Below are 11,497 nucleotides of genomic sequence, written 5' to 3' on the forward strand. Positions count from 1 at the left end.
TATGACCAGCTGCAAAGCTGGTAACAGAGACGTCTCGGTTGACGTTTCTGTGTAGTATGGGGCTAGCCCAACCGAGGGGATATAATGTATAGGCCTGGTGGGTTCAGGGTCTTTCATCTTACATCTGCCTGCGAGCAGTTTGGAGGTGCAAGATACCTGAGCGTGTAATGTTAATTTTACCTGTGATCCTTTGAATAAATCAGCACTGTTTTGAAGTTACTTGGACTGTCTCGTCTCTTAGAGTTAGCAATGGTAAGAAGAACCAAAAAAGTCCTGCACCACATAGAATAATGTGCTGCTGTATTGTTTTCAATGTAATACAGGGCTCAGATGATTTACACATCACTATTTTCAGTTTTAATTTTGATTTTACATACCCCATCCCAACTTGTTCTGATTTGGGGTTTGAGTCAAAGCACTGATGTCATCAGTTATGGTGATGGCGTCTCTAGTACAGAATGTTTGTTAGATCATCTGACTGGGAGCAGTAAAACCAATAGTCTAGACCACAGCTTTAAGGTGTTGTTTGGAGTAGAAAATCTTTTCCATAGGTATTTCAGTTGTCGCTAGAGGGTGCACACTGCATCAACTGCATTATGAATAGGATGCTTTATTCTCTTCAACTAGGCGGTATTATTGAAAGTGGCTGTTAGCTAGTTGGCAGCCGTCTAAAGGAATCAAAGGAAATCAAATAGGCTACTGTCTCTGTTGAGGAAAGGAAAACGCGGTGACTACGACAGATACACCATTTAGGCCAGCTAATTATTTCACGTTCAGTGTTGTAACGCAGTGCCGTATTAGTGTAGTTGCTGTTATTAACTTACTTCTTAGACCATTGGTTGTAACCTTAAACCGCGATAATTAGCTGCGGTATTAGCTGTTAGCTAGCTGGCTCGATTACTTTTTATTAACAGCCACGCTATAGTACGTTATAACGTTACGCACAATAAAAAGCTGATTATTTTGTCTATGAATTACACTTACAGTAAGGCATTGAATAGAGTTTACCAAAAGCACAAACAATGTCCCACCCTGATAAGTCAACTAAATGTTTGAATAGTAACATAAAACACTCACAACACAAATCAGCTGTTTCGTGCAGGACCGTTTCCTCATACGTCATTGTGCAGAAGACAAACAATGCCCTCTTGGATTTTGGGAAATTGTGTTTTCACCTGTGTAGCCCAGCTCAACGCTGGTCAACGAAAACTTTATTCTTTTATTGATTGTAGTCCCTATAAAGTCTGTTCCCTTGCTATACTGGTTTAATGGTGTTTTTTCACCTAAAGACATTATCCTAGAAGAATGCTGTGGATAAGAGTTATAGAGACATAAACCATATTGTGGGTAACTTATTGTATTGATCTGACCACAAAGATAACTCTGTATATAATTATGTATAAAAATCAGTAATTTCCCTTTCTATCTTTAGGTCTGATGGACTCCAACAGTGAGGGCAGAGAATATGAAAATCTTGAACTTGCCCCTCAGCATAATATAGCTCAAGTAAAGAGTGAGGTATAGCATGGAAAAAACACAAAACAAATGAGCTGGGTAAAGTGTACTACTAAGTGTATCTTTTTTTCTGCATGTAAGTGTGCTATTTATTCTTATATGCAAGTCGATTATGATAAAAATGATGAATTCAATATATAGAGATAAGTCATGCATGGATGTTTTTGTGGTTACATTTGAATAAATACATTATATGTTTTGATTTCCACCTTTTCCTTCTTTTGAAGAAGAAGAATGAATTATATGGCCAAGTATGTTACACACACAAGGAATTTGTTTCTGACACAGAACCGATGGCAGCCATCTGCGGCACCAACTCAACCAATGGCTTTAAGTTCAGTGTCTTGCCCAAGGACACTTCGACACGTGGACTGCCAGCACCGAGACTCAAACCTCCAACCTTGTGGTTGGGAGATGACTGCTCTACCCACCGCACCACGGTTGCCGTGGAACATTTCACTCTACCCAGGTATTCAGGAAGTCACCCAGGTAGAATGAAGCAGGCAGTGTTTTGTAAGAGGAAGACCAATCATCTGACAGTGGCTCGAAAAAAGCTGCTCATATCTGGGAAGAGCTATGATCGTGCAAACAAGAAGAACAAGATTAACTGCATGCAAGATATGCAAAAGGATATATTTGACATGGACCCCAGGGAGTTCCCACTAAATGAAAATAATAACCATGAGACTGGTAGAACTAGTTCCAAGCAGACTGACTGCTGTACACTCACTGAGGTCAGAAATATCATCATAGCTCAGATTGCTTCTGTTCCTAACAGAACCTAACATACTAACAGAACAATGTTTTTTAGCTCACAAAAGATCACAAGAGCACAATAACCCATGTAATCTTTAGAAGAAATCTGAAACTTAAAGTGGCTTGAACATTGTGGCAGAGAAACATTGGATAACTGATGACATACTGTACTTTCTGAGGTACTTTAGTTTGTAATTGGTCATAAAAAATGTGACGCACTATATTGTTCACTAGAATTTTAAAATGTTGTTTCAGTGCTGTCTTAATGCAGAATCCAAGACACTGGTGTGTTTGTTGATTTTCTTCCTGTGATAAGCAAAAGGTAAGTGACTTGCATTTTACAAAAATGTGAGTTCCACTGACTACAAGTGGAGTAAATGTGACTTTAATTTTCCCTGCAGCATAGATGAGAGCTCTCCCAGGATTACCACTGACTGTTGTGTTGACCTCCTCTCTTTAGTTAAGGAAGTCCTCACCAATCTATATGAAGAGTGAGTATCCCTGCTGGAAGAAACAGCGCTGTGACTGCAGTTTAACAGAATCATTACAGAATAAAACATAATGCACAAAGAAGAACAGACAGTATTACAGTAACTGGATAACTACCAAAATACAAATAAATTAAGATTGTCTTCTTTTATGCTTACATGCTTGTAGTTGGTTTAAAGTGGATAAATTCAGTTTTGAAAAACTGTGGGGAGGAGCTAAGAGCAAGTGGCTATGACGGATCAGCTAAACCTGTACTGGATAAGTAAGTGTTGTTTTATGATATATATTTAAAATATTTGAAAAAGATATTCAACACATACAGCATAACTTGATACAAGACATATATTAATACTTTCCTCTGTTTACAATATTTGGCACAATGTGTAGATCAAACCTTTGCAATTAAGTTTTTATTTAAATTTGTTGCATACATTTTGAAGTCTTTAATCAGGAGTTATTGGACTTAAGGCATTGAGAACCTTTACTGAATTTGCTGCAGGAGACATGGCAATGGTCAGTACTGTATGTTTGAATACAGGATTGCTACTATAATTGTTTACTTTGAATGTTCTTATGCTGTGCTAAACATATCATCTTTTCCTTCCTCAGGTCATTGTTTTCTGTCTCATTTTACATGACAGCAGTGAAGAACCACATAACTGACCTTTTCTTGCTAACAGGCTCCTGAAAATTTAGTAGAAGCCTTAGAGAGTAGCTGCTTTGTCTGGTGGACTGTACTCATCTGTAGAGACTGACGTAATCAATTTGGAGAGCAGCTTCAACAGTTAAAATACTTTTGCTGTGAATTTTATTGTTATCCAGTGACAGAACTCTGGAGGTATTTCAACTGTAAGAATTAATGTACAGTAGAAATTCAGTTTCATTGACATGCTGAATTTGTATTTAATTTAATTACACCAGTGCCTGAATAAAGTTTTTATTTTAAAGCTTATGATTGGTATTATAATATTTTTCTGTATTGACAGTACCTTCTTTTGTTGAAAGTGACACTACTGACTGTTTCTGTTAATTAATTAAAACTCAAAATGCATGCCCTTTGTTGAACTGTAGATACTGTACTTTAACTCAGTAGTGTGTGTTGTTTTAGTACAGCAGCTCACCAGCAGCAGATTTCAGTGTAATTGCTATGGTTCAGTCTCATTTGGACTTCAGCCTCATTCAGTCTCTCAGTGATTTAAGTAAGGCAGAGACATGGGTATACATGGCTCATATCTCTCTTCTTACATGTTGGTTTATTTCATTTCACACAGATAAGTGGAGGGTTGGTGTCTGCCATTGTGATGTGACATTTAGCTTTGAGGCTGAAGTCCAGCTGCGACTGGGCAGGAGAGGCTGTGTGAACTCAGAATCTGAACTCAGCAGTGGACAGACGTGTTTGAATTCTTGTGCTTTTTATTTAGCTATTGTAGGAGCGTGGGGGAAGGCTCAGGCGCAAAGAACATACAGGGGTCATCGCTGAAGGTAAGCACACTGCTGTTCAAGACACTTCAGTTTTTTTCTTTGGTAAAGTTTTGTTGTGTGTTCCTCATTAAGTTCACTGAATTCTATTAAAAAGTACTGTGTCATTAAGTGGCCACTGTTGGTTTGACAGCAGTAAAGTAAAGGATGGCGTGTGTGAGAAGCTGGCTGCCAGCAGTGGCCCTACTGCTGCACAGTGTGGGTGGTGTTAACATGGAACATCTCCAAGCTGAGAACCTGAATCTTCTTCTTCCAGATGAGCATAACTTTATCCTTAACCATGGAATGAGAGGTATATTTGCTTGTGTAGACTTTCATTTTCAGTTTGACTTTTTTTTTTTGCTATCTCAATGCTGTACTTTGCATGTAACTTTCCTAACAATGAAAGAGGCCAGTACAGTGTGTGCTTTGTGTGAAACACCCCTGTGATTACTTTTAAATGCTGAATTACCTTTATCACCTATTATCTGTGAAAATTTTGTGGATGTGGGTCCAATTTCAAGCTGTAGACCCAGATTTAGTGACTCATTAATGATAAGTGCTATGTCCGTGAGGTGATTTGTGTAAGATGGTTTGATAGACAAACAGTTGTAAAAGTTTGGCAGTTGATCACGGTTTCACCAGATTATCTGGAAGAAATTGAGAAACAGTGTTGACGTGGATGTAATAACACATTCCTGACATGCGTGTTGCTGTTTACCACTGTTTTTACACTACCACTAGAGGCACCAAAGGTGGACAGCTTCAAATTGTACACAGAGTAGTTCTGAAGGAACAGATTGATTGGTTACAGTAGTTTATCTTAGCATAATCACTGGAAACAGAGGGAAACGGTTAGGCTTTGTCTAAATGTAACACAATCTGCCTGCCAACACCTCTAAGGTGCACTAGTTAACATGTTAACATTTCATCCAACATGATAGGTAGATGCAAGGATAGGATGAAATTTATTGTACTTGGTCAAGTAACACTCTGACAAACTACAGTTTGTCATTTTTTCACTATTGCCTACAGATTAAATAAACAAGATTTCATGTGTTGGTTAGGGACAATGATGGATTTGATTAACTTTGGACAGAATCAGGCTGTTTTCCACTGCTTCCTGTCCTTGTGCTAAGCTAACCGTCTCCTGATTATAGGTTCATATTTAAACAACATAGTATTGTTCTTCACTAATCTACTATTGAATTTCAGTGGAACTATTTACCATTGTATTTGTTGATATGTGTTTGTTTAGTTGATAGTTATATCATGTCTACAATGAAATGTATTAGTTGAAGTTTTCTCTACACCCACCAGTCTGGCTCGTCCCAGTCAGTGATGGCAGGGTGGCTGAAGTGATGCCACAGTAAAGTCAGCATCACTTTAAAATTCAAATGGATACTAATCTGATCTAAGAACCACCTCCCCTACTGCACTCTTGTTTTACTCACTAACTCTCTTCAGCATCTTTGTTGTTTATAGAGGCAGGCTGAGAAGTGAGTGTAACTATCCTTCACAAGCTCACACTTTTGACTGATATGTTGTCCAACAGTGCTGCCCAGAGACTGCTATGAAATGTTGATGACCTCTTCGGGTCGGGCCAGAGACGGGGTGTACCTGATCCAACCTGATGAATCCCCTATTGTGGTCTACTGTGACATGCAGAACGGAGGATGGACTGTGGTGCAACATATTACCGTCAACAGCAGTGTGAATTTTGATCGTACCTGGGCTGAGTACAAGCATGGCTTTGGGGTTGTCACCGGGGATCACTGGATTGGGAATGAATACCTGCATCAGCTCACCCGTGGCCCTGGGCGCTATAAACTGGGAGTAAAATTAGTGGACCAAGACGCCATCACCAAGACGGGAGAGTACGACCCCTTTCTAGTGGAGGGCGAACCATCAGCATACAGGCTGAGGCTGGGGTTGTTTCAGGGCACTGCTGTAGATGCTTTAACTCTGGACACGGAGAACTACCTCCACGATAACCAAAGATTCACCACTAAAGACAGAGACAATGACAACTACTTCCAGAACTGTGCCAAACTGGAGTTTCAGGGGGTACCAGGAGGAGGCTGGTGGTATGACGCCTGTGCTGGTGCCAATTTAAATCGCAGAAATGTCATCTACTGGCAAAAGGACTGCAACAAGGAGCGACTGTGCAAGTATGCATGGATGATGGTGAGACCTTCAGACACAGTTAAACTGCTTCACAGTGAAGACTTCAAGAAGGATGAGCTATAATGATACAATTTAAGCATCTGTGATACAAGATACTATTAGCAGCGACATTAGTGATTTTCTCTTAGTAGTTATTATACTAGACATTGAATTCACCACATTTTATTCAGTAATGCACAAGCATGATCACAAAACACTGAAAAGAGCAATAACATTATGAACACAAACTTGAAACAGTGTAAAAAATTCAGTACCAATTGGATGTGATTTTGTTTCTATCGTACATCATGCCAAAGTACTGTTAAGCAAAGCACCTCTTTCATACTCCAAATTGCAAGTGTAGACTTCTCATTTATCACAGTTACAAAAAAGTGTTTCATGACATTTAGCTCATGACATGCCATATTCCATCCAGTGCTTACAGAAATCAACATATAATGAACAAGCAGCATCTTTTTTTGGAACAGTACATTACACATTTGCCAGAAATACAATAAAGATATGATGACATTAAGTTAGCTACAGCAATTCAGAGAAAACAAAGCTCCTGAGGATCAAGAGAAACATACATATTATAATAAACAAAGTGTGCTCATAAATCCTCTATACCATTCTCTATTTAAACACTGTCAAGTGTGTCATATACTTTCAGTAAAAAAGGATTAAAGCTTTTTGGTCTGTATTTGATCCATTGACCAGTAGGGTTCAATCTAGGATGATTTGTTCATTTATTTCCACTGAGATTTTGCTGGACAGAAAATGCTGAACATGTCATCTGAAAACAACGGTGATGAGTCTACATTTACTTGGCAGACAACTGACAATGTGAAAAGGCTTTGCTTGATCACCAAGTTACAATCTTGACCTTAGCAAGCAGACTGAAATTAGGACAACACTTATTAGCCCTTTAAAATAAGATAGCAATTCTAAAATGGTCATCCTCAATACAAACACAATACCTATAGAACTAATTGTTTTTGTGTGTATTATGTTATTTTGGGTGTAAAGCATCAACTTCAGCTGAACCGTGGCAATGTTTGAACCAATAACAGTGTCAAATTGTACAATGGATCAATTGTATTGTGGCCTCCAGATACTAAACTGTACATGCAGAGTACAAAAGCCATAGAATATTAAATAATCGGTGTGTTAATCAAAGGCATTTTGTGCATAAGGGCATCGATTTGGGGGCAAATACTGATATGTTTTAGAACCTATATACACCATCACTGATTATATGGGGACAATGCTCCTCCAATTCCATAGTTTGAGCTGTGATGATCATACGCTATAACAAATGTACTGATTAATTAGCAACACTACAAATTGTATCATCTCCTTTACATAGTATTTTGCTCTTCATGTCACCTAATTAAAGTTCATAAAGCCAAAATTATCAGATTATCAGTACAAACATACTGTATGATTTACAGCCATCATCATACACCATCTTTAAAAAGTTCATGTCACTTTGGAACTAACCACAGGGTTTTGCCCATACCAGTACAGTTTCTCCTCAATTCTTTTCTTCTTCCACTGGCAGAATAAGAGCATGCGGAAGGTCTTTTGAAAAGTCTTGTTGCAAAGGGCGTAGCACATAGGATTGACAGTGCTGTTGACATAACAAAGCCAGTAGCCCAGATGCCAGAGGGAGAGGGGTATGCAGTCTGAGCAGAATGTGGAAATCAGCACCATGATGTTATAAGGTGTCCATGTTAGGATGAAGGCCAGCAAGATAGCACTGAGAGTCTGAGCTGCCTTCCTCTCCTTGATAAGCACCATCCTCTTCCTCTTCGTGAGCTGGTTCTTCAGTGTCACATCTATGGTCCTAGGCGTCAAGGAGGGAACGTTCATGGACTCAGCTGAGGAAAATGCAGATGATGCCAGTTTGGTGTCTCCATTTTTGCTCTGGTACTCCATATGAGTGTCTTTGGCCACAGGTTTGAACTTATAGGAGACACACCTGCTGCTCTTCTGAGAATTGTTTTTTGGAGGTGTCTGGAAGAAGCTGTCATCATCATAGCTGCTGATCTGCTTGCTTTCGCTGCCTACTCCACTCTTGCTGGTCTCACAAGCCTGGTTCCCAAATGACGGCTGGAAGCCTCCTGGAGACACAGGCCTGTCCTCATCCTCAGAGGAGGCATAGCTGTTGAAGGTAGTCAGCTGACCAGCTTTGGACCATTCATTGTTTGTGGTGGCTGCTGATTTGGTAGCATTGCTCCTGCTGGAGGATGACCAGGAGGCTTGGTTCCTGTCATGTGAAGCTGTTTTTAGCTTACAGCTAAAACAGGATTTGATAATGGTCTTCTGTGGTTGGGTGACCCCAGAGTGTGCTGGATAGTTAATCTCCTGAAGCTCAGCCAGGTCTTTGGTCCTTTTCTCTGTCTCCTTGTAGATTCGACAGTATAGGATTGTCATGACTGACACAGGAATATAAAAGGCAGCAATTGCTGTCCCAAAGGTTATTACAGGCTCAGAGAAAAACTGGATCTGGCATTGCTTCTCAGAGACGGTCCTTTTCCCAACAAAATACTGCCAGCAGAGAATCGGTGGAGCCCACAGAATAAGCGACACCAGCCAGGCCAGACCTATCATAATCCCAGCTCTCTTGGGAGTCCGTTTGGCCCTATAGGTAAGTGGCCTGGTGATGGAGAAATATCTGTCAAAACTGATCACCAACAGATTCATCACTGAGGCATTACTGGCTACATAGTCCACTGCCAACCACAGGTCACAGGCAAGGTTTCCTAAGGCCCAGTAGCCCATCAGGATATAAGAGGTATACAGATTCATGGAGAAAACACCTATGATGAGATCTGCAGCTGCCAGACTCAGCAGGTAGTAATTATTCACTGTCTTTAGCTGACTGTTGACTTTAAAAGAGAGCATAACCAACATATTCCCCACAATGGTGATGAGGCTGACTATAGCTGATACCGTTGCAATGGTGATCACCTCCCAGAGGCTGTGTGTGACGGGGTGGATATCCATCGTACTGGTATTTGCAGTGACGTTCAGTAGCCCGTCTCCTTCCATTGTATTCTTGTGTTTATTGGCATCCAAGAGGTTTTTGATTAGTCATTTCCAAAAATATATCCTAGAAGAAAGAAAAAAACGTCAGGTCATTTGTCTCTGAATCTATTTTCACTTGGCTTGTATCCATGCTTGTACCATCTGTTTATTAAATCATATATACTTGATACTGGAAGCATTTTGTGTGTGTGTGTGTGTGTGTGTGTGTGTGTGTGTGTGAATTATATTAACTAAAAACATTATTAAGTGATTGTTTTCATGCATTTCACACAATTAGAAAGTCATATGACATATCCATATATTGTAGATGTTTTATGCTATTCCTGCTGTGGCACATTTAAAAGGCCCAAGTCATTACATGGTTTTGTTCTTTACTCTAAATCAGTGCTGTTACATCAGTGTAATACTGTATAAGTACACTTTATAAATTATTAACATGAGAATTTATCAGTAAAGCTTTACAGCTTTCAAAATCCAGCGTGTTCATACTGGGATTGTTGGTAAGAACCGGAATAAATGCATCATATATAACACTTATTCTGGACTAACTCAATTCCCTAATCACAAATGTCACAATACAGAATTACTTGAAATGTGTCAGCTTTGATTAGGCTGTTCTTTTAGACAAAATCTAACACTGATACGTTGTATATCTACATTACTCTCGACACATTATTCATTGCACAGGGTATGGATGCTGAATCATCATCCATACAATAATAATAATAATAATGAAGACCAGGATAACATAGTATGGATGCTGATTCAGCATCCATACAATAAAGACCAGGATAACATAGTATGGATGCTGAATCAGCATCTTTTTTCCTGGTTTTTATTATTGTATGGATGCTGAGTCAGCATCCATACTATGTTATCCTGGTGTTTATTATTGTTATTATTATTCTGGTTTCTTCCGTCCGTTTTTTGGCACTTGATTTTTTCAGCATACTTTCAGCTATGAAAACCGTAGGTATTAACATGTTCAGCTTTTTAAGGACATTTATGCTATTAATTTTCTTGTTTCTAACCTTTATACTTTTTAAACTATTTAGTGTCTTTCAGCAAAATTTTGCCCATTCAAACAAATCGGAAAATTCTTCAGCACACTTTCAGCTATTTCAGCTATGAAAATGTATAGCTCTTCAAGGACATTCATGCTTCTCTTCAAAATTTTTCTAAACTTCATACTTTTGAAATATTTAGCTTTATTTTGAAAATCTTGCCCCATTCAAATGAATGGGAAAATTCTACTTCACCTATCAAAATGTTCACTTCGTCAAAGACATTCGTGTTTCTCTTCAGATGTTTTCTAAACTTCATACTCTTGAAATATTTAGCTTTATTTTGAAAATCTTGCCCCATTCAAATGAATGGGAAAATTCTACTTCACCTATCAAAATGTTCACTTCGTCAAAGACATTCGTGTTTCTCTTCAGATGTTTTCTAAACTTCATACTCTTGAAATATTTAGCTTTATTTTGAAAATCTTGCTCCATTCAAAGGAATGGGAAAATTCTACTTCTGCATAATTTCAGCTATAAAAATGTTAAGCTCTTCAAGGACATTCATGCTTCTATTCAGAACTTTTGTAAACTTCATAGTTTAGAAATATTTTTGCTTTATTTTGAAAATTTTGCCCCATTCAAATGAATGGGGAAATTTTTTACTTCTGCATACTTTCAGCTATCAGAATGTTCAGCTCTTCAAGAACATTCATGCTTCAGTTCAAAAGTTTTCTAAACCTTCATACTTTTGAAATATTTAGCTTTATTTTGAAAATCTTGCCCCATTCAAATGAATGGGGAAATTTTTTACTTCTGCATACTTTCAGCTATTTCAAGTATTAAAATGTTCAGCTCGTCAAGGACATTCATGCTTCTATTCAGAAGTTTTCTAAACTTCATACTTTTGAAATATTTTGCTTTATTTTAAAAATCTTGCCCCATTCAATCAATGCGTATGCATCCACACTCTTGTTATTGTGTGGATGCGTATGTTATCCAGTTCTTTATTATTCTGGTTTCTACCACTGTTCGTCGGCCTCTAATTGGTGCAG

General features: G+C 38.6%; 3 protein-coding genes and 1 pseudogene across 5 annotated transcripts in view; 2 read left to right on the forward strand and 2 right to left on the reverse strand.

Moving 5' to 3' along the window:
- acp7 (acid phosphatase 7, tartrate resistant (putative)) overlaps positions 1-1,157 on the reverse strand; it is a 20,370-nt gene extending 19,213 nt beyond the window's left edge. For 2 of the 3 annotated variants that reach the window (XM_020613943.1, XM_020613944.1), the window contains exon 1: positions 1,078-1,108. The gene's annotated coding sequence lies outside the window, so the exon portion shown is untranslated. Of the gene's footprint in view, positions 1-1,077 lie in introns of all 3 variants that reach the window. The other variant, XM_020613946.1, reaches the window with a different exon arrangement.
- An 852-nt stretch (positions 1,158-2,009) lies between these two features.
- On the forward strand, positions 2,010-2,735 carry LOC109967987 (KATNB1-like protein 1; annotated as a pseudogene).
- Positions 2,736-4,386: 1,651 nt separating this feature from the next.
- On the forward strand, positions 4,387-6,468 carry LOC109967988 (fibrinogen-like protein 1-like protein). Its single transcript, XM_020613942.1, has 2 exons — positions 4,387-4,531; positions 5,774-6,468. Exons 1-2 carry the CDS (start codon positions 4,387-4,389, stop codon positions 6,466-6,468), a joined length of 840 nt encoding a protein of 279 aa, XP_020469598.1.
- A 947-nt stretch (positions 6,469-7,415) lies between these two features.
- Positions 7,416-9,552, reverse strand: chrm5a (cholinergic receptor, muscarinic 5a). The gene has a single exon (XM_020613935.1). It carries the CDS (start codon positions 9,439-9,441, stop codon positions 7,867-7,869), a length of 1,575 nt encoding a protein of 524 aa, XP_020469591.1. The 5' UTR covers positions 9,442-9,552; the 3' UTR covers positions 7,416-7,866.
- Between the last annotated feature and the right edge of the window lie 1,945 nt (positions 9,553-11,497).

This window comes from Monopterus albus, unplaced genomic scaffold (assembly GCF_001952655.1).
Source record: "Monopterus albus unplaced genomic scaffold, M_albus_1.0 scaffold140.1, whole genome shotgun sequence".
NCBI classification, from domain to species: domain Eukaryota; kingdom Metazoa; phylum Chordata; class Actinopteri; order Synbranchiformes; family Synbranchidae; genus Monopterus; species Monopterus albus.

What these genes read in the sequence shown, in the direction of transcription:
- chrm5a (XM_020613935.1), bottom strand. Translation starts at nt 9,441, where the DNA reads ATGGAAGGAGACGGGCTACTGAACGTCACTGCAAATACCAGTACGATG.
- LOC109967988 (XM_020613942.1), top strand. Translation starts at nt 4,387, where the DNA reads ATGGCGTGTGTGAGAAGCTGGCTGCCAGCAGTGGCCCTACTGCTGCAC. An exon ending in CCTTAACCATGGAATGAGAG is followed by an intron (nt 4,532 to 5,773) that starts GTATATTTGCTT and finishes GTTGTCCAACAG; the next exon opens with TGCTGCCCAGAGACTGCTAT.